The following is a 26,721-nucleotide window of genomic DNA, read 5'->3' on the forward strand; positions in this document are numbered from 1 at the left end:
TATCATTATAGCTGTTGTGTGTTATTCTTTTATATTTTAGACTGATTTTTAGAACTATATCTTTATCGTTATCTTTAAGGCCTGTTCACACCAAGAACGATAACTATAAAGAGAACTATATTAGCATCCACATCAGCGGACAATATCATTTTGTTTATTCTAAGCATGTTTTTGTCTGTCACTTTAAATGCTCAAGCTTGTTAAAGCAGGATGGATTCTGATTGGCTGTCAATGATTTTATCGTTCATCAGCTGGATAAAATAATTCTGAAAGTGATTCCAATGATATTGTTTCTGTGCCGTCATAGCTGTGGTGTGAACTTGCTCTGAAAAAGTATATTGTTTTATGCCAATTATAAATTTAAAAAAAGACTAATTGAACTACGTTTCTTGTAAGGTGAGATGTATCACAGATGTATTTTATTATATAAATAAATATGTATAGAAAAAGTCCTGTTGAGAGGAAAAAAAAAAACGAGTGCAGATCCACAATGTGCGAGATGAGAATTTTGTGTGAAATCTATCATGCTCACTGGAGCCTCAACAATAGGGCACATATGTGCTGAATACCTCAAGTAAACACTTTCATATCCTGCAAGTTACCTAAGGTTTTGGAAGCCAAAATTTGAGATTATCTGCTTACTCCGAGTAAATGTACCGAGGTAAGTCACATAACCTGCTTTATGGAATATCATCACCATCTCAGTGCATGTGTTACTTTAAATGTAGGTAAATTTTAACAACATGTACTATTTACATAATAGATGCACTGTATCAAATGGTTGTAAAAGTAAATACAGAAGGAGTAGGATGACTAATTGTCAAGCATTTGGGAGTTCGGTGCATTCTGAACTGAGGGATGATACTAAGAACAGTTGAAGAAGTGCATCAAACAAAAAGCACTCAAAGGTGCAACTCAATCAGCTTCCTATCATGTGCATCAGAGGTTCTCAACATTTTTGACTTTGTCCACAACATTCAAAGACTCCATGACTTTAGTTGTTCGTAATTAAATATTTTAGATTTTTGAATAACTAGACATGTATTTTAAAACATCTTGAGATCCCCTTGAAGTTTGCTGAGGCCCCCTGGTTCGACATGAATTCGAACAGTAGTCAAGGACTGTGGCACAGTAAACATCAGGACACCGATGAAATGGCTACATTTTTGCATTTCAAAAAACACTGGAAATTTTCAACAACAGGCAGAGCCAAATTTTCATTTACACATATTAACTAGATTAATTTCACTACCAGTAGCAATGTGTGCTCATGCTGGCATATAAAAAAGTTAGTCTTTTCAAATCTTCTATTATGTTATATTTATTGAATGCTAATTTGTTTTGTGCTTCAGAATTTCTGTTAAGAAAACAGTGAGAATCAATTGTGGGATTATTTTAGAGAGTGAATATTTCAGCCACAGGAAGGATTCTACGATTGAGAGCCCTTAAAATGGCAGATTCCCTATAAGTGACCCGACTACTGATCTACAGAGCTGAATGAAACACACACATACTGGGTTATAGAAAAGTAACAGAATACAGTATTTATAATTATCTTTAATGGCATAATACAACACTTAATAAGCAGATTAAAATTATTTCCATTGAATTAGACTGAGTTAATTGTTACATCTGAAAAGTGCTATTTGCTAAATGTCAAGGAAATACCTGAGTGTGATTTTTTTTGAAAGCAAAATAATCCTTTTTGAAAGAAGCATTTGTTTTGATTTCTCCTCACCAGTAGTCCACCTGTCACCAATACCAAAAAGAAAATGACTCAAATGCATGAATTTTATTTTTTATGAAGAATGTTAATCTCCAACCACAACTGTAACAAACACAGCAACATCTAGACTGCTTGCATACATTTCGCCACTTGGGTTCTGCCAAACCACTGCCTGTACAGGTGAGATTCAAACTATGGTTGGAATAATTCAAGAAGCCACAACAGTAACGGACCTCATTCACAAAACACGAGCAGAACGAATTTGTGAATCGTTCATAAAACATTTACGTAAACTGCTGCATCTATTCATTGCATCAAATTACGTAAGAATGGTTATACAAACTATTTACACACACACAGTTCTCCTTGTGATTCATGAATGACACCCTGAGAGTCTGATGACATCATGTAATTGAGCACATAAATAAAATCCCAGGGATCAAATGATAACGGATTACTTTGTAAGTACTTGATCAATTAAACAATGTTTTGTTTTACTGCCTCTAACATAATACACCCAATTTAATTGTGAATAAAGATGTCTATCACAAAAGCAAGATTTACAACGTGCATTTATGCTGAAATTTTAGTGATATTTCTTTCTGAAGTGGCGTTTTGTAATTTCAAGAAACAGAACTAATAGTTTTAAAGCTGTTTTAAATCATTCACTTTTACTATTTTGTTGCAATGTCTTAAAAACATTTTCTCCTTGTGAGAGAGCTTACAACGAAGGCTTTTACATGACAACATTGGAGTGACTATTACATTAGGAAGCCTGACAATAAAAACATGATCAACAAGTACAGCCCCACTCCTCCTCCATCTATGAATGAAATCCGCCATGTACTGTATGCTGCGAAGTACTATAGTTGCTGGGTGCTGCTGTTAACTACAGTCATATTACAAGTCAATAGCTATGCCAATTTATAGAGCTAGATATCAAGGCATACCTCTTTTGATCGCTAAGGTCTTTTACTGGTGGGAAGTGGGATGGCTTCTGGTTTAGGATATTGTGTCTATGTTTGCCCACTCACTAAAAAATAAATAACGCAGAAGAGACATTTTAAAAGCAAAAGGTGCTCTTAATGTGATTTGGATTTGTTAATGTATACATCTATCATAGCATAACTGAAACTTGTTAAAAATATTCACAATCAATTCATACTGAATTCAGTGCAAAAAAAAAAAAGTAAGGCATGACGCAAGAGATCCGAATAAATTGGCAGCATGTGCATGTTCGCCATGTTGTTAAGTTTTCATTTTACATAAACATTGAATTTTGTAGTGGTATTCACAAAGTTAACAACAAAACGTTTGATTCGTGAAGGAGCGCCCAAGACACTAGGATTGCAAAGAGCAAATGGTACGGAAACGCTGGAAAGACGCACATAAATCGAACAATTTCAGATACCACTAGAGAAATTGCTCAAATTAACATCATGATGGTTACAAAATGGTAAAAGGTACAGTAAAACCTGGACATAACAGTCAGTAAAATACATCTAATGATTTAACGACTTCAGAGAAAAACAAGAAAGTGTCTGTCCCAACAGACCTTAGTCAGGGTAGAGCCACATTTAATTTTTGAAAACGAGGCTGCGAGGGATAGAAGTACAGTATGTTCAGCACAACAACATACTAATTGTTCAGCTGATGAAAAAAAAAAGACTTCAGCAGACAAAACTCAAACAAAAACTCACATATTTTTTTTTTTTTTGAATGTTGTGATTTTTGAAAATGACATCATCTAGGATATTTATACAGTGAATGCCATTGTAAAGACTTTAAGTCCTTTTCATCTGCATAAAATATGGCATCTATCCTGACTATGGCCTGTGATGATGCTCTGACAAGGAATATATCACCCATAAAAGAAAACTTTGCCATTATTTACTCACCCTCATGTTATTCCAAACCCTTTTCATTTTCTCCCATATGCTGTTTTTTTTCCATACAAAAGTATACAGTGACCAGGCACTCAAAATTGACAAAAAAAAAGTGCCACAGAGTAACACAAAGTCTACATTTATGACACTTATATGGTGTTCTTTTGTCCTTTTTGAAGCTTGACTGCCACTCGTCAGTTAATGAAAGACAGCAGCATGAACATTCTACAAAACATTTTTTATACTCTACAAAATAAAGTCAAATGTTTGGAACAACATGAAGGCAAGTACATGACAACAGAATTTTATTTTTTGTGTGAACTATCCCTTTAATAGAGGATGTGATTTGCTTACAGCTAAGTGGGTATAAGAATCCGTTTTTCCCTGAAAACTTTGACCAAGACCATATTGTTAGCCACTTACTGTTACCCGTCTAAGTTTTGAGTTGTTTCTTTACACATAAGCAGAACATTAAATAAAGAGGTTGTAAAATGCAGGCCATCTAAATGACATAAGTAGCTGTAGAGTAGAGCATCAGATCTTGTTTTGTTTTGGGGATGTAAGAGCATCATAGTAGGGTTTCTTTGTGATGTCGCATTATATGTTGGTTCTTTTCCGACGGTCGCCTGAAACCCTTCTTGCAATAGTCACACCTGTGTGGATAGTCTTTAGTGTGGATGGATATGACATGCCGTTTGAAACCTGAAGCGTCCGTAGTGTTGTACTCGCAATATTGGCACTGATAGACCTTGCGACCACTGTGCGTCTTCATGTGCTTTTTAAGTTCATTCTGATGCCTAAAGCCGCGCTTGCAACGCTTGCATTTAAATGGCAAGTCCTTGGTGTGAACGGACAGAATGTGACGGCTTAACGTGAAGGGGTCCGATGTCTTAAAATCACAGTGCCGGCACTGGTGTACTTTATTCCCCTTGTGCGTTTCAGCATGTTTTTTCAGTTCGGAAGGTCTGTGAAAGCCCTTCTCGCACACATCGCACTTGTGTGGAAAGTCTTTAGTGTGCACCGAGATGACATGACGCTTTAAGTCACTGGAATTGGTGCTTTTATGTTCGCAGTGCGGACACTGGTGAGTCTTATGACCCTGGAAAATCTCAGTGTGCCTCTGGAGCTCCTTGTCGTCGGCGAATGCCTGTGGGCAATGGCCACACTTAAAGGGCAGTTCAGTTCCGTGCTTGCTCTTTATATGAGTCTTTAAGTTGGACTGATCGGCACAACGGAAGTCGCAGTGCTGGCAGTGGTAGGGCTTCTCGCCCGTGTGGGTCCGCATGTGCTTTTTAAGCTCAGAAGGGTGGCGGAAGCCCTTGGCACACTCTACGCAGACATGTGCAAAGTTTTTGCTGTGCACAGCCAGCAAATGGCGGTTCAGGAGTCCCTGTTCGGCAGTTTCGTACTCGCAATACTTGCACTTGTGCAGCTTGGGCTCCTTGTCACGCAGTATGAGTTTGTTGGAGCTGAGCGGGCTGGCCTCATGATAGCGCCGCGTGTACTCCGTGAACTCTGGAATCCTCTCGTTCTTAATGATGAGCTTGTGGCTTTCCAGATGGTTGTGGAAACTCACCTTCTTGTTGGTGGTGAAGTCACAGTCGGTGCACTGGTACTTCTTCTTGAACATGTGGTCTGGGTGATTCTTCATGTGCCGTTTCAGAAAACCGCGTGATTTGAATTTCTTGCCGCAGATATGGCAGGGGTAGACGGTCAAGGGCTGCCCATCAGGACCAATGATTACAGCTAAAACAAAGGAGGAGGAAATGCTGAAAATAGACAGGTCAACACTTTACTTCTGTAGTGTCATTTATAGTGGTGAGACAGGAGATCCATCAAGATAAAAAAGGAAGGACTACTTTCCTTTTGAGACAATGACACCAGCATCCATTTTTAGAAGGCTTTTTGAACAGTGTAGAGGTCAAGTTCACCCTCTAAAACATCTCTCAATGGTGATGCTTCTTTTTTAATCTATCATTATTTGCTATTATTGCTCTATTACATGAAGGTTAACTGGAATAAATGCTCAGACATGGGTTAACTACATATAACAGACCCTCATATTTAGAAATGTATCATGTCATGTTTGTAAGGAAAACATTTAATTTTTCTCCCAACATGCAAGTGTTTTATAGCAATTTTTGTTTCTGTGTTAGAGAAACACACTTAAGTTTCAGTCTTCTCATCGACAACAATATAGATCACAATATAGTTATGAAAATAAGGTTGTTACAATGCTAACATTTTAGATGACACTGAAAGAGATACCATCGATACCAATTTCAGCATCAAAGCAAAAACTAATACTAGGCTAAGTAAAAAAGGTCTTAAGCTTATTCGGTCAAGATCAGTGAGTAATTTTCTCTTTGTCTTTTGTTGCTTTATTATAATGACACAAACAGCAGCAGGTTTATAAGGCTGCTGTCACTTTAAGACCGAATGCACGGATCTAATATACTGACACTAGACATGTACCGGTATACGGTCATACGATATATCAAGATAATGAACATGCACGATATTGTTATACCATGAATAATTATTTTTTTTACGAATTATTCAGATTTTTAGAATGCATTTTGAGAATACTTTACCCATCAACCGTTTTAAACCCGCTGTAACACCGCATGGCGGAACGAGTGAAGGAGATGCGCTGAATGAAAATGCACATTCACTCTCTGATAGCAGATGGCGCTGATGGAACAGAAGAAATGCAGTGGTTACCCCGGTAACCCTTGAAAACAAAGCAGCTGGCTACTACAGTGTTTAAATGTTTCAAACAGCCATTATGTGCGTCCCAATTCGCGTACTTATGCTCTATTCTATGATATTTTTAAGTACAAATAGTGCGTTCACACAGAAAATTCCAAAAAGAAAAAGTGCGATATAAATACCCGGATGATGCACTAAATTAACAGAAAAAACGGGATCAGACTCTGAGGTTTAATGACAAAATAAACTTAGAAAACTCATTCACTACATGGATGAGTACATAGTGTATAAGTACAAAGTGTATAGTGCGTCATTTGGGATGCAACTATCGAGATTTTTGTATTACCGGTAGCTATGGTGTTCATCACAGTACCAAACAGTACTTAAAGGTGCCGTAGAACGTTCTTTCACAAGATGTAATATAAGTCTAAGGTGTCCCCTGAATGTGTCTGAAGTTTCAGCTCAAAATACCCTATAGATTTTTTTAAATAAATTTTTTGGGGCATTGTTAACCATGCACCAATTTAGCGCGTGGCCCTTTTAAATCCTCGCGCTCCCTGCCCCCCGAGCTCTCGACTATAATACAGTGTATAAACAAAGTTCATACAGCTAATATAACCCTCAAATGGATCTTTACAAAATGTTCGTCATGCATACTGCATGCATGCATCAGATCATGTGAGTATAGTATTTATTTGGATGTTTACATTTGATTCTGAATGATTTTGAGGCTGTGCTCCGTGGCTAACGGGCTAATGCTACACTGCTGGAGAGATTTATAAAGAATGAAGTAGTGTTTATGCATTATACAGACTGCAAGTGTTTAATAACGAAAATAATGACGGCTCTTGTCTCCGTGAATACAGTAAGAAATGATGCACTGCAAGAAATGCTGTTCTTAGAGTTTTTGTCTTGTTTCTAGTCAAAATATCTTAAAGTTCTTAAATCAAGAAGCATTTTCTTGACAAGTAAAAATTATTTTCTTGTTTTTAGGAAAAATAATTCAAAATTAAGCAAAATAATCTGCCAGTGGGGTAAGCAAAATAATCTTACATCAAACCAAAAATTGTTTTAAGGAAAAACTCACTTAATTTTGACATTTTTCCTAAAAACAAGAAAATAATTTTTACTTGTCAAGAAAATGCTTCTTGATCTAAGAATTTATATATATTTGGACTGGAAACAAGACAAAAATTCTAAGTAAGAACAGCATTTTTTGCAGTGTGGTAACTTTAACCACATTTAACAGTACATTAGCAACATTTAGAAAGACAATTTACAAATATCACTAAAAATATCATGTGATCATGGATCATGTCAGTTATTATTGCCCCAACTGCCATTTTTCCTGTTGTCCTTGCTTGCTTACCTAGTCTGATTATTCAGCTGTGCACAGCTCCAGACGTTAATACTGCCTTGTCTAATTCCTTGAACATGGGCTGGCATATGCAAATATTGGGGGCGTACATATTAATGATCCCGACTGTTACGTAACAGTCGGTGTTATGTTGAGATTCGCCTGTTTTTCTGAGGTCTTTTAAACAAATGAGATTTACATAAGAAGGAGGAAACAATGGTGTTTGAGACTGACTGTATGTCATTTCCATGTACTGAACTCTTGAATTTTTGTGTATTTATTGTATTTAAATGTTTAGTTCTTTTTGTTACAAGAAAAAGTTATTAAACCTGTTATAGTATGACAACACTTTTTTTGGAACTTATTTCAATATTGTGATAATACCGTATACCGAGATAAAAGCTTCAGCAATAATCACAACTTGAAAATTTGATATTGTCACGTGCCTACAGTAACTGACACACATCCTGTTTATGTTAATTTAAGACAAAACCGACTAAATTTACGAGGTTACTTGCCAAGACCGACATTTTGACATAATTTGGTATCTGACCACTGAAGCGGAATAAAAAGAACTCAATTCAGTACTTGTGCGTTTGTTTTTAAAACGCCATGCCAGCTTTTTTGGATATTTTAATGGTGAGAAAAAATTATGATAAAACTCTATCAGGTGTTCAGTACTTGTGTGTAAATAATCTTGGGATTTGTATAACCACTGGCTTTATGAAAAAATTAATAAAAAATAAACATTTAAATGGGGGAAAAAAAAATTCAATATAAATACTTGGGACTCTGAAGATTAAATTACAGTTTTAACTTTTGGCAAGTTTTTAGAAAAGCTGCATTACCTAAAATGGTAGTTTAAAACAATGCCAGGACAGTTATTTTGCTAGGTCACATTAGTCAAAAAGAAGTCATTTAATGACACTGTGATGATAGATTAAGAGGACAAACATTTTTCTCTTTGTGAAATTACATGAGTCCAGGAACTCATGTTTTTGTTATGTTATGGGGTCAATTTGAGTTCATGTTGACTTAAAAATAGTTTCTAGTACTGGCCGAAGATCATACCTGTTTGACACTGGCGTGTCTCTCCCCTCCTCTTCTTCTTGATCTTTTGCTTAAGTGCTCGGCTTGTGCTGATGCTGTCAGTGATCTGTAGGTAGGGAGTGGCTGCACCATTCTTACTTTCTAGACTGCTTCCTGTAGGAAAGCCATGACTGGTAAGGTGTTTGCATCGGACATTTACACCCTATAATTTCACTAAAAGGAAAGGAGAATGTTTTTTATAAATGTTAAGTTAGGTTTTAAGGTAACAGTTAGCCAAAAAGGAAAATTCTGTTAGTTTTCGCAGGGTTTTCCAATTGAGGGTTTGCGAGCCCTTGGGTGTTCTTGAGGGAACTACAGCTGGTTTGTGAGTTGATTAAAAGCTAATAATTAATGAAATCATTAAAAATTCAAATAAATAAATAAGACTACACAGTTAATCAAGAAAAAAAAAAAAAAAAAAAAAAAAAAAAATCACCATATGGCTTAGTGCAAATATCAAATCGCAAAGACAGGGATTCGGCTGACAAAAATGTTTGGGACAGCCTGAGCTATCGTACGACTTCAGAAGACTTTAATATAGTCATAATTAGAGTACCATACTATAGTAGGACAGTAGTCTGCTGTTCTGAATTTAGCCAGAATTTTCATTTTTGGGTGGACTATTAATTTAAAGTAATTTTTTTCTCTGTCCGCAACAAAAAAAGTAAAGGACCATAAGCAGTTGCCCAGGTTGCAGGAACAAAGCTCTTGTTAACTGGTGTGTCCTCCAGTTGTGCTTCTGTGATAGCAGGAGCCTCTTCCTCCCCAACAATGACTTCCATATATACCTGGTCAGTCATCTCCGAACAGTCTACAATCAGGACAGAGTATAACAAAAGCACATTTTTGAGTTGCTGTAGGCACATGTAACTCTTCTTTAAAAAAAAAAACAAAAAAAAAACAAAAAAAAAAAAACACCAAACTCACTGATATCCTCCTCTCCTTGGCTGGCATCCTTCACAGCCATGTAGACCATCTTCTCTCTGGGCAGCCTGCCTGAGCCCACTGGCTCCAGCACCGCATGCCCATTGCGAAAATCACTTTCTGCTACCACCTCTGTGCTGCCTACAACACAATCCCAACATATTTATCTTAAAGGGCATGAATGGAAAATCAAAATGTCCTTGATATTTACATATAAAAGCAGTTACTCTACACCAGGGCTCTTCAAGTAGTTTCATTCGAGGGCAGGATTATCAAATCAAAAATTGAGGTGGTATTTTATTAATTATTAGGCTTAAATGACAATATTCTCACAGTGAGACTTGGTAACCACAGGTAATACCATACATGCTACTCACTACCACTGTCAAATTATATTATATTATGATTATAAAGCAGTGTTTCCCACAGAATTTAGTGAGACTGTGGTGGGTGGGCGTCGAGCCTTCTAGGGGGGTCCGGGTCTTTGTTGAATTAATTCATTTCTAGAATAATTAGTGGGGGCCGGTAATTAGGACTGGGTATCGAACTCGATACTTTTTAGGTAACCGACTAAATTGTCTCTATACTATCGAGTATCGAAAAGTGTCTTGTCAATCGGTACCAAATTTCGATACCTCAGAACGGAGTTGGGGAGAGGGGGCAGGGAAATGCTTTCACTGTCTCGTTGAGCAAATAATCTTGTTGAGCACTACATTGTTATTTATATCTAAATATATAAAACTATGCACGCGAGAGAGACCCTATGTGCGAGAGAGCGAGTGAATCAACGGTTCCACTTTCAGTTTATCTCCGAAAAGGACGGGTGAGAACCAGCTGTTTATGTGAGCAGCCTACTGTGAACAGAAAACAGAAGTGTCGCACTGCCTGCAGAAACAGCAGGACACGCAAAGTTTTTTTAGACTAGTTATGGACAGGTACAACACACAGCAGCTTTACATCAGCGTTCGTTCCTCAAGTCTATGGAAACACACGATCGGTTCGTGACAGGCTCTAGTTCGCCTGTGTGTCGAACTGAAACACTTCTCAATGGATGCCGCAACGCTGTTTAATAATGGTATCTGGGATCGGGAATAAACGCAGCTCCTTTAAGCTTTTGTTCCGTTATCCACTGGGCCGTGCTGTGTAGTTCAAAGTAAACTGGTGAAACACATGAAAACAGCACTATTTGTTCTGTATATGTTGTTACAGACCAAGAAACAACTTCAAGTGATTCAGTGCCAGAGAGGTCCGAACAAATCCAAATAGTTTCAGATCGTTATGCAAGTGCATTTGGCCAATTCACGGAAAATAAAGAATCGAGACAAAACAATGATTAATTCACAAATGATTGGTATTGCTGGTTCCGCCGACAGAAATATGGGACACATTATAACTGCTGAAATATTCGCCGTACAGATGCAGGTGCCACTGCGGTCACGTATCTAACCAAATTTAGCCACACCCCCAGGAAAAAGAGAAGAGGGGAATATGCAAGACAGAATTATAGGCCTTCTCCATTCTGGAATAAAAATCTAAAATGTATACCAGTTGTAAAATTATCATGTCTACCGGTATATTGCCCACCCCTAGTAAGGAAGGATGCCTCAGAATTTAGAGAAAATTCTGATAAAAAGCTGATGTGCAGAATCATGTCATTTTGATGCAATTTCAATACTGATTTCATGGTGACATTAAAATGACTTTAAGCTAGGGGTGTGATGAGACTGGTAGCTCACGAGACGAGACTCGAGATTGAGTTCATGAGAATGAGATGAGATTTTTACACACTATTTTTAAGAAATCCTCAATGATGAAATACATGATTAGAAAAATATTCTGCAGGTGTATTTGAAATGTTTCAACTAATCATCTTGTAATGAATGTCATTTCAGTTCTACTTTCTGAGTATGTATTATCATATGCAGTCAAAGACAACAATACTCAATTACTGTAAAACGTTTTGCCACTAACTGACTGACTGACTTCTCTCCTGTATGATTTCAGTCTCTTTAGACTTTGCTGTACATGATTTATGAGCTTATACAACTTTTGACCTCCTAACTGAACTCCTTTTCACAAACTGATCATAGAAATAAAAACAGCATAAATGGTAACACTTTACAATAAGGTCTCATTTATTAACATTAATTTAACCAACATCAACTAACAATGAGCAAAATATATGCTACAGTATTTATTAATCTTTGTCATTCATTGTTAGTTCATGATAGTTCACAGTGCATTAACTAATGTTAACAAATGAAACCTTATTGTTTGTGCTGAATAAGATTAAGAGAAAATTGTTATTCATTTTTATGGTAACACTTTACAATAAGTGCAACCATAATCGCACTCTCTCAATATTCAAAGTGCAAATAAGACCAAATTTTTCTTTGATACAGAGCTAAGAGATGGTTACAACTACACTGCTCAGCCTAAAATAGCTTTCATATTGAGAGATATTTGAATTCATCAGGGAGCCGCTTTCAAAATGCGGGGTATTGAAATCGCGTTTGAATACGCGCTCGAGTTTACTTTCACTTTCACGATCACGCGTACTCTGTGAATATAGAGCAGCGGCGACCGTTATCCAACTGAATTAAATGTTTATTATTTAAATACAAAGCAAAACAACAGTGGAGGCGTAATGTAAACTTAGCGGTGGCACATTCTTTAATTGCGGTGGCATATTCGTGACACGAGATCTCATCACACCCCTACTTTAAGCCAATCGGTGCACACAGGTGTCCAAGCAGAATAACCACCGGTATAGTTCAACATATGAACGTCTTTCTCAAAGTTTGACAATCAGAAAATGTCCAAAGCTTTTTATTTTAATTTTGGACACCATATCTATTGCTTTATATTTTAAACATTTTTGTGAACTTGTGGCTCCAAAGTGTCCAAATAGTTTTTGGGCTCCTTGTATATATATTTATTACCCTGAGAAACCTCTACATCTATACTAAACTTTTTTGTGATTTTAATAAGTAAACAAAGCATTCTGGTGCACTCTGACAAGAAATTAAATGGAAAAAAACAACAACATTTGCTTAAAAAAAAAACAAAAAAAAAAAAAAAAAAACATTCATTGACACTAGGGCTGGGCATTGACAAATTTTACAATTAGATTTGATTTAGATTTGGTTACCTTTGATTCAATATTGATTAATTTGGGGCCTATCAGGTACAGTGTATGGCGAATTTCCTCAAAGAAAAAAAATCTCTTTCAACTAATGCTGTAAACTATACAGCATGCAACGTCAACTGGCGGCCCGCGGGCCAAATCCGGCCCGCCAGAGATTTCCATCCGGCCCCCAGAATAATACTGAATTCAGGAATAGCCTTGTAAGAGGAAAAAGTTTAGGGCTGGTCCGAATACCATTTTTTGAGCTTCGAAGCTTCGGTAGTAATGAACATCGACTCTTCGGAGAGAGGGGCTGAACATATTTTTCTCTCTAATAAAGGCAGGAATCTGTGTCTGTATGTCCGTTTGCATTTTTATTATTTCGAGAACCGTTCATCCAATCGACTTCACAAGGCAGTGCAGTGTCGCATTTGGTGCAATATAGATGGACACGCGAGACGCGACACATTCAGAATTAATAAACTTTTAGTAAACTACAGTCAGAACAGCGCGAGCGGGAAGCGGCGCACCTCATGCGGGCAGGGCTTATGCTCCGAGAACGGACACTGCACTAGTGATATAAAACGCACACACACAGGTCTGTTAAATTAAGCAATACTTTTAAGGTAGTCTAATATTTTTCTGACTAACAAATTGGCACAGTAAGGGTAGATTTAAATAAAGAAAAACGAAATTTAAATAAAGAAAAAACGAAATTTATATAAACAAAAACGAAATTTAAATAAAGAAAAAACGAAATTTAAATAAAGAAAAACGAAATTAAGTTAAATTAAAAACGAGATTAATTTAGATTGATAATAACGGGTAAAAATGCTAATACATTTTGTTTCTATTATTCTATTTTCCACAATGTCAAAGCAACAAAACACAAGCTCAGGTATGCACTTCGGTCCATACAAACTCCGCTATTCTGCGCTCTAGCCAGAGAACACTCCCGTTGCTGGAACACGCGTTGGTTCTATTTCTAGCATGCACGCGTTTTCCGCGTGGCTGGAGCGCGCCTGAGACGCGTGTCTCAGTGTGCAAACTCCAACCTGTTAAATATGGGAGCCGAAATAAAAACGGACACGCCACGCAGCTGAGACGCTCACGCAGCCAGTGTGTCGCCGGCCTTATTCAAGGGGGAATGAGAATCGTTTCGCGGGGGATCCCAGGTGTGCAAAAAAAAAAAAAAAAAAAAAAAATATTCGAATGTCAAATTTTCAAATCGAAAACAAACCCACCGAACGAATATTTGAATATTCGGGTCCGTTCCATATTTATTTATTTTTAAATCTAACGAAAAAAAAAAAAACCCTTCTGAAAAGTAGCTTGTGCCATAGCCTGCCTTCAGTCAAGAATGACGATAAACGCGTTGCTCTCATTGAACATCTTTTATTGTTTCACGTGCTCAATATTTTCACAAATGTCAAAATTTTCCTTGCCTGGGATTAGCGCACAATTGCGTGACAGTGATGGACAGCTTGACAGCCTCACAAATATGAAGCCTAAAATATCGCTATCGCCCCCTGGTGGCTTTCTGCAGTAGAGGTAATATGTAAAAAATAAAATAAATTTGGAATTAGAATTAGTATATCAAATAATAACATATTAGGATACAATTCGAATTTTATTTTATATTACGAGTATCTGGCCCTTACAGTGTCTGCAGAGAAAAATTCTGGCCCTTGGACAAATATAGTTGATGACCCCTGCTATACAGCATTAGTTGCACAGGCCCCACAGTAGTCTGGTACTAAGAACGTTAATTGGTTGATAGAGAATCGTCACGTGTGCGTGCTGCAAGGGGAATGACAACACAGGAGGTGCAATTTTTTAATAAAGTTGAAACAATACCGTTTCTTCTTGTGACAAACAGCGACATGTTGAGAAGCTAGAACAAGATCTGCTGTTTGTCCCCCATTGTTGTTTACTGTGTCGCTTTCTTCTTTGTGCGAGAATGATATTGATCGCTACTTTCCGGCATACACCACGCCTATCAAGTAAGGGTACTGTTAGCAGTGGAAACGCAAGCTGGATCAGAGTTTACCATTCCGAATCGTACTGAACTATACTGTACTGTCCTGTACCGCTCGGTGGAAACAAGGCATAAGTTCATTTTTGTGGCTGACTATTGAGTTTTTGGACATTGAACGGCTTTTCTGAGGTAAATGTGATGGTAAATTTCCTCATATAGTGAGGTGAAAGAGGATGAAAACACTGCGAGCATCACACGTGCTTCAGTGTGTGTGCGCGTGCATGCGTGCACGTGTGCGAGGTAAATGAAACTGAGCTTCCTATTTGAAGTTTAATATTTTCACAGACACTAGTCTATATTGTGATTTAATTTAAGTGTACTGACCTGCTTTTTAATTATTCTTCAAAAATTTGACAAATTCTGTGACATTCCCTGTTATATACTAAATTCCGTTTTTATGACTGGATTCCATGATTCCGTCCACGTTTTCTGCATCGCAGAAATCATAGGGCCCTACACAGAGCGCCAAGAAAGATTGTGACACCTCGAGAGATGTTTATCTATGGTTTCACTCCAGTCTATGGGAAAGAAGCCCATTTTCAATTCTTGTGAGGTTTATTGTGCTTGCAATTTCACCCCGACCTCCCCCCACTCCCCCTGAAAAAAAAAAACTCTTCGGATCTACCCGATTCACATAAATGAAATATTTTAATTCAAAACAGCGAATTTTGACGAAAAGTGACTAGTTATGTATATTATCTCCATGGGAATGGTTTTGCCCATTTTAGCATCCGCAGCAAGAATGGTATTACTGTCCGTGTTGATGACTTTTAAATCCCTATCCTTAAGAATATGGAAAATAACAGTGAGAATATGAGTAGTAGCAATCAGCTTGTAGCAAAGATCTGAAATGTGTTCCTTACCAATTTCCACATCTTCATCTCCATCGGCCTTAAAGATGTAAACTTTGATGACCTCAGAGCTGAATTCATCCTCTTTCGAGCCATCGTCATCTTGGCCCACATCTGCACTGATCTTTAAAGATGCATCTCCAATGTCTAGCTTTTCCCCAACCTCATCCACTGCAAAGAAGCCAAATATCAAACATTGCTGTAGAGCCAATCAATCCAAGCTGGCATGTAACAGCAAACTCACAGGAAATCATGAGGTAGTCCTCTGAAGTGCTCTTCACATCCTCCTCATCATCCGCTTTAATAGTGACATCAGATGGCATGGTGTCATGTGACTGGATGACCGTCTCTGTGTCTGTCACCATGACCTCTGCAGACACCAGGTCATGATCCAGTGGACTCTGATCGTGAGGTGACATGAGGTCAGCCACAAACACCTGATCAGGCACAGTTTCCTCGATCAGATCAGCACTGCCGTCCAAAGCCTCTTGGATGGCCACCTCGGCCGCCAGGATAGACTCAGACATGATTACTCCCTCAGTGGTGATGACGTCCTCATGACAGATGTCAGGCCCTTCCACCACTTCAGCCTCTAGGCCAGTCTCCAGCATGATACCCTCATCCGTCACTACATCTGAGACCATCACGGCCTCCGGCACCGACACCACTATGTGCTCTCCATCAATGTGGGCCAGGCCACCCATCCCTGCAACTGCCCAAGAGAATAGCACAATAAGCATGTTTGGAAGTTTTCAAAACTAACAAAGTATTTAATGTAGTGGTTCATAAATATTGTTGTTGTTTTTTCATTAAAGGGTTAGTTCACCCAAAAAGTAAAATTCTCTTATCATTTACTAACTCTCATGTCATTCCAAACCCAAAAGACTTAGGTTAAAAGTGTTGTAAAAAAGCATAAATCGATAAGAATCGTTCACTTAATTCAAGTCTTGTAAAGAGACATGATTGCTTTATATGATGAACAGTTCTGGTTAACTGGACTATCAATGGAAGGACAGAAACCTCAAAGGTTTCATTAAAAATAAGAAGATTTAGAAGATTAACCAAAGTCTTATGGTTTTGGAAAGGCATGAAGGTGAATAAATCAGGGCTCCAGACTAAGTTTTTTTACTAAGAGCACTGTAGCCCCTTAATGAAAATTTTAGGAACACATGCAGAAAATTTAGGGGCACATCTTAAATCGACTTGCAATGCAATTTATTCACATTTAGAGCTTTGAAGTGCTGGAAATAGTTGAACTAGTTCACTGGAAATGTGAAGCACTTGAAAAGTCCTTGAAAAGTGATTGAATTTAACTCTCAAAAGGTTGTATGAATCCTGAAATGAATAATGTAAAAACATTTGACTATTTCTGCCACAATACCATGGTTTCCGTTAGCATTACTACATTAAATCCTAGTGATGGGCATTTTTGGCAGTTTTTCATTTCAATCATTGATAGGTTTCAAAAACGAGTAACCGAGTTCGGGGGGCGGGGCATGGCCGTCATGGAGATAATGAAAATATCTGAAGACTGTTATGAAAATTAAGGTTAAAAATAAAAATATGACATGAAAACCTGTCTATGAAAACATGAACACGTGATTAGAACACTGTTAGATTACGATTATGATGCAGCAATGTTATTAAGAAGCATCTAAAAGGAATAGCTGCCTGAGGTGAAGAGTGACTTTATGCCAATAAACTGAAGCCCATTCTATGACACATGCTATGATATTAATCAGATAACTCAGACACATAACATGATAGCACGCTGAAACATGGGTAAGGACAGAATTTACTATAGATTTCTATTAAGTTCTCATTATAATGCTATGTTTATGGCAGATTTGTGCTTTATTTTCATCTGCATTATTATTATTACAACTTTCATCTGCAAAAAGTTGAGCTTGACCGAAAGTGTAGCCTAACTCCTATTGCACTTTGAAACGAAAGCACAACAAATTCACATTGTAGTAGACTACATTAGTGTCACTATTGTAATTTATTTATTCTAATATTTCAGCAATATTTTGGATTCAATTTGCACATTCTGATCAACCAAAATGTTATTTTACAGTATGAAAATCACTGATGATCACAGGCGCCGATTTATCCGATGGGTGCCCACTCTCTATGAGAAAAAGCATGTTGAGATTCGTGACGACAGGACAAAGTTTGAGCGCGTCCGAGCAGAGAGATTCGTGCTTGTGAATTACATGGATGTGCTCTCGACGTGCGTTACAAATGCGCTCTTGACATTAACGATATAGAAACTGCCTCAAATGGACTATAAAAAAGAAAAGAAAGCCGTGTCTGAAGGCTTCAATTGATTTTTATTGGTTGAAATTAAATGAGAATATTGTGTGTTTTTCCGTCGGTGCTTGGTGCCTATGCTGATGATTATTGTTAAATTAATTATGAATATAATTTAAAGGATATTTTCAGCACAAGATAAAAGCTTGGCGCTGCACAGCTTGCATTGAACTGTATTTTCAACTATCTTGTCAAAGTGAAGCCAGACATTCTCTCTCACGTCTTCTGACGCATGCTAAACAATCAGAGCTCAGGGCGCTGCCCAAAGTGCTGCTATAACCAATCAGGAGAAGGAGGAAAAAAAACAAAACAAAAAAAAAACCCATTTCGATCATCGTTTACATGATGGATCATCGCTGTCACGGTCGAGTACTCGAGTACTCGATCGCTGTTGCACATCCCTATTAAATCCATGGTTAATGTTGGTGATTTGTGGACTGAAAAGCCTTCTATAACTTGTTCATTCACGGTACAATGTTACTCCTGGTTTCCATGTCAATGCTATTTGATTTAATATGGTTTATAACAGAGAATTCTGTGCCAAATTTAAATGCTTCTCTCTAGCGATAATATTAATACTATTCATGGTATTAATAATAATTCAAATGCTTTCTCACTGGATCTCCCATCACCTTGTAATAATGGTGTCGCGTGATCAAAGATCACCCACGAGTAAACCTGTTCTGAGCTTGCGCTGCAGTGTCTATTATTGGTCCAAGCTGTATTTTTCGTTTTGTTGTTTGTTTTGTCAATGTATGTGTCACTATTATGTGTATCTTTTCATTTATAGTGAATGAATGTTGTATGATTGTTGGCTGTTTTTATGTTAGTTTTATGTTACCTGCCTAGGGACTGCAGATGAAAAGTAGTTGTTTTTACAAATTCTGGCATATTTACGTGGTGTATTTTATACAACAATGTTCATGAATATGCATGGTCCCTATCAAATAAAATAAATAAATAAAGAGTCTGTGCTGCCACAGCTCAAACAAATAGCATGGTTTTGTTCCGCTTTCGTTTCATTTGCCGTTTGACGTTTTTCATATACGCAACAGAAATGGCAGCTCTTATCAGCTGGGCAACGCAGCGGTTGCACCAGTGCAACCTCTAACAAAATGTAATCGTACCGACAAGAAAGGTTGTATTTGGTCGCAGTCTGAAGCCCTGTAAATGATAACAGAATTTTCATTTTTGGGTGGACTTTCACTTTAAATGATGACCGATATGTATGAGATGTACACAAAATGGTTCTTGTTATTATAAACGCGCACTGCAGGTCTGTTGCCTGCTGCTTTAAATGTTCAAGCTCTTTAAAGCAGGACAGATTGGCCGTCAATGTTTTATCATTTATCAGCTGGAAAAAATTGCTCTATAAGTGATTACAATGGTATCGTTCCTGTCTTAATCATTATATTTGTGTGGACTTCATTATTATCATAGAATTACAATGATTATTAGAACTTTACAGTTATTGTTATAATATTATCGTTCTTGGTGTGAACACTCAGTATTTATTCACATACATCAAAATTTGTACGGTGCATTGTCACTGCACAAAGCAGCCATGTGAAGTTGAAAAACTTTAATTATAATAAGTACTCTATAAAATGATCAGTTAATGTCATAACCTAAAATTGGCCAAATTGAGTCATTATTTTAATGACTGTTCCTTACCAAAATCTGGCATTATCATTGTATGGGGCATTTTCAAATCCTTGTGAAGCTCCAGGATCCCTCCACCTTGATCCATTATCTATGATTTTTCCACAATACTGTAAAAGTGAAAACATTGCAAATAATAAAAAATAAAGGACTGCTATGTAAGGAACATGGTAGAAATATAAATAGTCACATGAAATTCAATCGAACACACTGAACTAAAGGCACAATACGTAAGATTTTTGGATTAAAATATCCAAAAACTACTAGATCAATGCTACATATTTTGTTGACTTGTGTACTTATGTCACAGTTCCAGTCGTTCCCGGACTACATTTCCCAGAATCCTCTCTGACAATCACCTGCACTCACTCCACCAATCATTAATCACCCACACCCAGCTGCAGCACATTACCTGGACTATTTAAGCCGTTCACATCCTCACACTCGTGGCGAGGTCTTGTATACTCTGGTTACATTTCTGAGCGTTTCTTATTGTGATTGTCTGCCTGTTTCGATCTAGTCTGTTCCCCGTCTACGATTATCTGCTGCCTGCCTTTTGGACTGTTTATTGTTTACTGGACTTGTGATTAATATCTGCCTGCCCTGATTCTACTGCCTGTTCCACGACCATGATTCTGCCTTGTCCCTGCTGTACCTGTTTGCCACTGTTTTGACCCTTGCCTGTTTTACGACGAACATTGTTCAATAAAAGCTTGCACATGGATCTCACCTCGTGTCCCGCCATGTTACAACTTACATTATCCCAAATGTTTATAAGAAAGTATAAATCTAGAGAAATAAGCAATTTTAAACAGGACAAGGACTGTTTTACAGTCGGTACATCGCCTATCAATGACATCATTCCATGTGACATGGAAACACCAAAGACACTTTAATATATTATGTGTTTTATTAGACAGGTGAGCAGCTGTTTGGATGGATACATTCATGGACAAAAAACTAATCATGTTATATAGCTCAACACAGTAAGTCTTATTGTTTAAATCTTGTTTTCTTGATTTACAGCAAGTACCATGTTTTACCATGCCTAATATCGATCTAGCTTACTGCAGTGTGCATTAAGTGTCTCATAGTAGCCACCAAGTGAATGAAGAATACCACTATAACTTTCAAAACACGGAGGGGAAGAGGAAGAGGAAGCGGAAGCGGCAACTGCCGCATAATAAAAGCTCCGCTGCTCTCGAGCCGTGTGTGGCACTCGTCTCTCATTAGCAATCGCTCCAGCGGCCTCATTTCTGCTCGCACAGCACTCTGCCCTGCTCTGCTTCATACTACAATAATGTTAATAATCTCATCCATGTACATGATTTCTGCCCAAGTCCCGATTTGTTTCCACCGGCTGTAGACGTGAAGACAACACCTCCCATGATTCCACGATATCAAGGCATCATCAAGTCCCTGCCCTTGATATACAATCACTGAAGAACGCATTTGGTTTTAATGAGTAAAAAACCTATACGAGGGTGGATTCGAACCCAGAACCTCTGACATGTTTAAAAGTTCTAATGGGAACTATTATTTCTCTCCCACGCATCCTGCAAATCTGTACACATAATCACTGTCTTGAAGAATTTGTACTATATAATTATTTTGATGTAAGGATGAAAATATTGCATTCAAAATGTTTCTATGAATTCCGTGTCAATAAATCTCAATTGACTATTGAAATTGATTTCTTGATATCACAATGCTATTTTTTGTTCGTTTCGACAAATGTAGTGTAAATGCAGGTATACGGATACGAGTAACCTTAAAAGAAGGACGTAAGGGTCATCAAAAAAAAAAAAAAATTGGAATTGGCCATCAAGACCTGCAGTGTAAATGAGGCCTAAGCGACCTCTAGCTGCAAAAATGTACATATTGTGCCTTTAATATAACAAGTAATTTTTTAAAATGGTTTCCTTTTTTTCTAATCACAAGCATGTGGCACTGTGTGTAAAAATTGCTATTTAACAAACCTTCACATTTGACAGTAGTTCCCTTCACATAAAAGTGTCACAAACATTAAGCAAAACTGTAAATCTGGCATCTGGGAGGAAAGTGTCTGAAAGAAACAGAGACAAAGAAAGAAACATTTCTATAATTTAGAGACTAACTTAGGTGGATATATTATACAAGCCCAACAACAAAATAAAACAGTATATAAACATATAAACTGAGACAGAGTTAGTCATGCAGAACGTTCACGTTGCAGTGATTTCTTTTCATTATAATAACACAGCCTTAATAACATTTATATTTAAATGCAGAAAATTATATTTTAAATTGAAATCAATAAAAAGGTTTATTAGAATCATATACAGAATATATTAGACTTCATTACTAATAACGTAATAAGTATATCAATGCTGTGAGGGGGTTTCCAACATGACGTCATCTCTCTTTTTTTTTGCGGGGAATAGAGTACTATAAGTTTACAGTCCTTAAAAAGTAGCGCCAGAAGAATAACGTCTTATTTTTAAAATGACTGCGGTGTCTAGAAATGTGCGAAATCGTTGTCAGCGCCTACGCTCATGGCAGTGATGATTTTGTAAACTGAAACCTACTACGACAAAGGCAGGACTCATTAATATTAATTCCGTCACGTGACTGTGACAACCAGTGCCGTTACTACGCAACGCTGAACTATTCGTGAGGTGAGCCTTCGCCATAGTAAGTTTCGTAATTGAGCGTACTAGTCCATGTAAGAGTTTCATCGAAACAAAGTTTGGATTGTTGCATAGACTTAGAACGATTGAAAACCTACACAAAATACAAAGCACAAAGTTTTGAAATTCACTTTAATATTTCAGGAGAAATCGGTTCATACGTAGCTAAAAGCTTGCGCAAATGCAGCCGCGTTACTGCGCCATCTTGCCCTCCGCCATTACACTAAATGCTAAACGGCTAATAGCATTAGCTAACTTGTATGTCAATACGTAATTGAGTACAACACAACCCGAAGTATCACAAAAATGCGCAACCTAGACGCATTTTCTGCATTTACTTCGTATAAGACTAATTAATGCGTCAAAAGCAAGGCGCGCGATTGTTTTAGGGCTCGTTTTGCGCATGGCCCCGCTAGCAGGAGCGCGCACTGGGCGCTTCCTCGCGCTTTAACACAACAGAAGGCTTAGTCAGGCCCACACAGGCCGACTGGGCCGACGACGACCGTTTTATACACATGCAGTACAAATCCAAAACGCTTTACCTACTCCGCGACTGCCTTCAGAGCGTTGATGAGTTTCGGATCCCTTCGAAATTGTTGTTATTTATTATAGTTAATTTTCCAACGGTAGCACTACTGCGGCCTGTACATTGAGGATCCCCGAACGCTCTTTCCCAGGCCTAAGCCAATCACGCTCCTCGATTCGTCGCCTCCGCCAATCAGATTGCTCGTTTCTAAGCCTCGGCCAATCAGAATGTTCGTTGACAACAGCAGAGGGAGGGGCAGAGCAAACGCGCGGGACGCTTTACGTCACCTCATACGACAACATTACGCTTTCTGCCTAAATAAGTTACGGTGCAATTGGCGTAATGCTATAATGAATAAAATATATGCTCTCACACACGTGCTATCCCACCCCACCCTCCACGTTTACATGCTCGAACAACACAACACATACGTTGTAAATGTATTTTGACTTTTGATAAGATTAAAACATGGAGTTTCTAATATGTTTTCCCCTCCAGTGTCACTGCCCAGCAAAGAATGAACCATGGAATGAATAAAATTGCTCTTCTGTTAGTTTTATTGTTGAAATTGTTGATTTATTGATTTGAATCTGAGGCACTCTATCATCATTGCATACCCAGATATCTCCAATTGAACTGGCTTAGTGCATATTTAAAACTAGACTACTCAGGCATCAAAATTCAAATTCAAACTTCCAGATGGAGTCAAAGTGTAGTAACTTTAACAACAAGCACTCTGCATTAAGAAACAGTGTTGCAGTAGTAATGTACCATGGCACATTGATGTGATCTCAAAATAATAATAAAAAAGTAAATTATTTTCTTCTCCTTTGAGATCAACTTTTGAGAACACTATTCTTCTATATTGCTCTGTTATGTCTTTTTGATACAAAACAGACAAATTCCGTGCATTACAGAAAACAACTATTCCTTCATCAAATTAAAAATCTCGCTTTTTTTTTGCCCACATAAAAATCATATATCCTTCATTTCTAAAAATAGATAAACATGCAAAATCAACATCAAGTTATTCCACAGCATCTAGGAATTAAATTCCACACATTGTTTCACAAAAACTACATGTATTACAAGACAAAAACCTTTTTCATTATTCAAGTTCTTATACTTTTTCAAACCTCCCCATTCAGATGAAATTAAAAGCACACTGATGTTTGAAAAACAAGCAAATATTACAGTCTTTGAACGCAAACTCTGTCAGATCCACCGTTCCTCCATAGTTACTCTTATTGTTGAGACTCTGGATTCATTCACACTCTTGTTTTAGGGCTTCTGTGTTGATTTTCCTTGCCATGTCTTTTTAGTCATTGGTGGCGTGTTGGATTTCATTGTGAGGATGATAGGTGGAGTTCTCAGGGTTTCAGTAACAACCATCTTTCCAGGATTCATCAGAGATAGGAGCACAGGGTTTGGTCATTCCCAGTGATCTGCTATGGAAGGAAATAAGCAAAATACCCTTAATTTCAAATAACTTTCACAATGGCTATGGCAGCAGTGTATTTTGAAGATTGTAAGGTACCTTCTGGGTGTCTGTGGAAGCCTGCCTCTGGAAGAAGGCGATGTTGGTGTCACACCTCTTCCAGGCGTTTGCCTGGCTACAGCAGCGCTCCTGCAGCCTGAGTATGCTGCACCATTGGTGGGACCCGGGGACTGAACCCTCCTCATCCCTCCCTGGGCACCTGGTGGCCCTTTGGTATGCTGTCGCACTGCAGACATAGAGCCCACGGGACTGAGAGCTTTCATGGGTGCCCGCAGATAGAGAGGGGACTGGCCATCGCCCCTCATCCTTGCAGATGATACACCTGCAAGAGCACCCAATCACAAACACTCATGTAATATCCTCATCAATGTTATTAATATAAAAAATTTACAGAAGGATCTGAGTTTTAACCAGCAGTCTAAACTTTACAGAAAGTGTAAGAAAGACTTTCACACTGACAAAAAAAAAAAAAATCCTAGACACTCGCAGGAAACACCAAATAAGACGACTTGGATCATAAAGGCCAGAACACACTAAACCGACGCCGACGAACTAGTGGCAACGGAAGCAAACTGCGGGGTTGGCTCACATCGGCAGCGTCTGTGTCCAAAGTTGCCCTGACACACCAAACCAACGCTAAACAGCCGACGGCCAAGTAGCACGTCAGTTCTGCGCCTGCGTGAGATGAAATGCCTTTCCGTACCAGCAGGTGGCAGTATCTGAACAGCCAATCAGAATGATCAGATGGCCCGGCGAGCTCCGACGGCGATTCAACGTTTCGAATTTACACGAAAAAAGCCGACGAGGACCAACTTCAGCCGACGGTGCAGAACTGGGTGTGCCTCATACGTCCTGAAAAGTGAAGCTGCGGGCTCTTTGATCGCCCCCTGGAGGCTGGATGCAGTACAGGTCATAAACCCCGCCCGCTCAATGCAGACGATTGAGACTTAAGTTAAAACATAAAAATAAATTATGCTTCAAATAAAATTTTCTGAAAGATGGTTTGGGTCATTTAAGGTAGTTGTTATCACGCTGATTTATATTCAATTGTTCGTTTTTGTGATAAGTTTGATTTTAGCTAGCAATTTGGTGCTATAGAAATGGGGCATGTCATCGTGATTCACAGTTGATTGACAACTTGTCTGAGGACTGTCGGAGCTTCGAGGGGAGATTGAAGATAAATAACTATTAATTTTCAATTTCTGTGTTATTTCACACCGACAAAATGAGCAGTTCAGCAGTAAACTGTACTAACTGACCTACAGGATCTGACGGATATCTGAGCTTTTCTCGGTAACGTTAAATGTGGACTTCATAAGCTAATTAATAAACGTTATTAGTTAAGATAACACGCCTAACATTAGCCATGACGGAAAAAAAGCAGGTGATCGTTATCTGGCAGTTATAATTATTTTTATGGGTATAAAATAATAATTAGCAGGATAAAACTAATGATATCCTACTCTAATTAATTATAGAGCACTGTCTACAGCAATCGATCTCCTGTAACGTTAGTTTAAACATTTTATTTAAAATGGCAGGACCGTTTCTGACATTTTAGAGTTTCTAGAGGCATATTATATTGAGTTCATCCACTGAATTTGCTGTTTCAAAAATATTATTGCTCTAGAAACAGAATAGCCTATTATTTTATAGGTAGAATTTTAAATTACGTATAATTTATATAGCCTATTTAAAATACATCAATAGAGTGCCTCAGGGATGACGCATTTTTGTAGGCAAAACCCGGAAGCGAGTTAGCATTTTAGGACTTCCGGTTCCAACGCCGTAAAGTCTATGAGTTTTTTTAATGGGTTTTTGCCAAATCGCCTGAAATAAGGTCTGTGGTTAACAAAGCCTCTAAATACTTTCACGTTTTGATCTATGACATAAAACACACCAGTTATAACCCACTTGTGATTTTTTAAACTTTTACTGTGTCTTAAAATCGGCGGTTGCTAACAAGTTGCTAAAAGGGACTGCTTCCTTTGGCGGGGACTTTAGACGTCATCATTAAAAACGGGACATTTGGACAGCATTTCTCATGAAAAAGTGGATAAATATTCATACACAGCACAGATCATAATCAGTGAGCATGTTTATAAATAAAGTTGTTTTCTAAATAAAGTTTGAGGAAGCTTGGTGGTGGTGACGCTGATCCGCGACCATGGTGTGCTGTAGTCCGTTTATAGCCTACTGTTAGCCTTTTATATCTGACAACTTTATTTAGGCTTCAAAATCTATAAATGTTGTGTTAACTTGTAAAGATCATCTTGATAGACAAAACGTGTAAGTGTCATAACCCTTTGTTAAACACAGAGCTTATTTTCTGCGATTTTCCAA

General features: G+C 37.9%; 2 protein-coding genes across 7 annotated transcripts in view; both read right to left on the reverse strand.

The window, feature by feature from the left end:
- Nucleotides 1-1,777: 1,777 nt before the first annotated feature.
- On the reverse strand, nucleotides 1,778-23,134 carry znf711 (zinc finger protein 711). 3 transcript variants are annotated; one of them, XM_048176111.1, is made up of 9 exons: nucleotides 22,897-23,122; nucleotides 21,665-21,750; nucleotides 19,698-19,795; nucleotides 15,955-16,422; nucleotides 15,723-15,881; nucleotides 9,698-9,835; nucleotides 9,444-9,581; nucleotides 8,753-8,884; nucleotides 1,778-5,358 (listed from the first exon to the last, which is right to left on the reverse strand). In XM_048176111.1, the coding sequence occupies exons 3-9, from the start codon at nucleotides 19,771-19,773 to the stop codon at nucleotides 4,181-4,183; spliced, it is 2,289 nt and encodes a 762-aa protein (XP_048032068.1). In that variant the 5' UTR covers nucleotides 19,774-19,795; nucleotides 21,665-21,750; nucleotides 22,897-23,122; the 3' UTR covers nucleotides 1,778-4,180. The 3 variants fall into 3 exon arrangements, with proteins under 3 accessions (XP_048032068.1, XP_048032070.1, XP_048032069.1); XM_048176113.1 differs by lacking the exon at nucleotides 19,698-19,795 and having other exon boundaries at nucleotides 22,901-23,134; XM_048176112.1 differs by lacking the exon at nucleotides 19,698-19,795 and having other exon boundaries at nucleotides 22,897-23,134.
- Nucleotides 23,135-23,419: 285 nt separating this feature from the next.
- The window catches only part of zgc:66447 (SLAIN motif-containing protein-like), a 34,656-nt gene continuing 31,354 nt past the window's right edge, over nucleotides 23,420-26,721 (reverse strand). For 2 of the 4 annotated variants that reach the window (XM_048176115.1, XM_048176117.1), the window contains 2 exons: nucleotides 24,418-24,700; nucleotides 23,420-24,325 (listed from right to left, as the gene is read on the reverse strand). In XM_048176115.1, coding sequence (XP_048032072.1) covers nucleotides 24,259-24,325; nucleotides 24,418-24,700 — 350 coding nt within the window. In that variant the 3' untranslated portion in view covers nucleotides 23,420-24,258. Of the gene's footprint in view, nucleotides 24,329-24,417; nucleotides 24,701-26,721 lie in introns of all 4 variants that reach the window. The other 2 variants (XM_048176114.1, XM_048176116.1) reach the window with 1 other exon arrangement.

Source organism: Megalobrama amblycephala, linkage group LG23, assembly GCF_018812025.1.
Source record: "Megalobrama amblycephala isolate DHTTF-2021 linkage group LG23, ASM1881202v1, whole genome shotgun sequence".
NCBI classification, from domain to species: Eukaryota; Metazoa; Chordata; class Actinopteri; order Cypriniformes; family Xenocyprididae; genus Megalobrama; species Megalobrama amblycephala.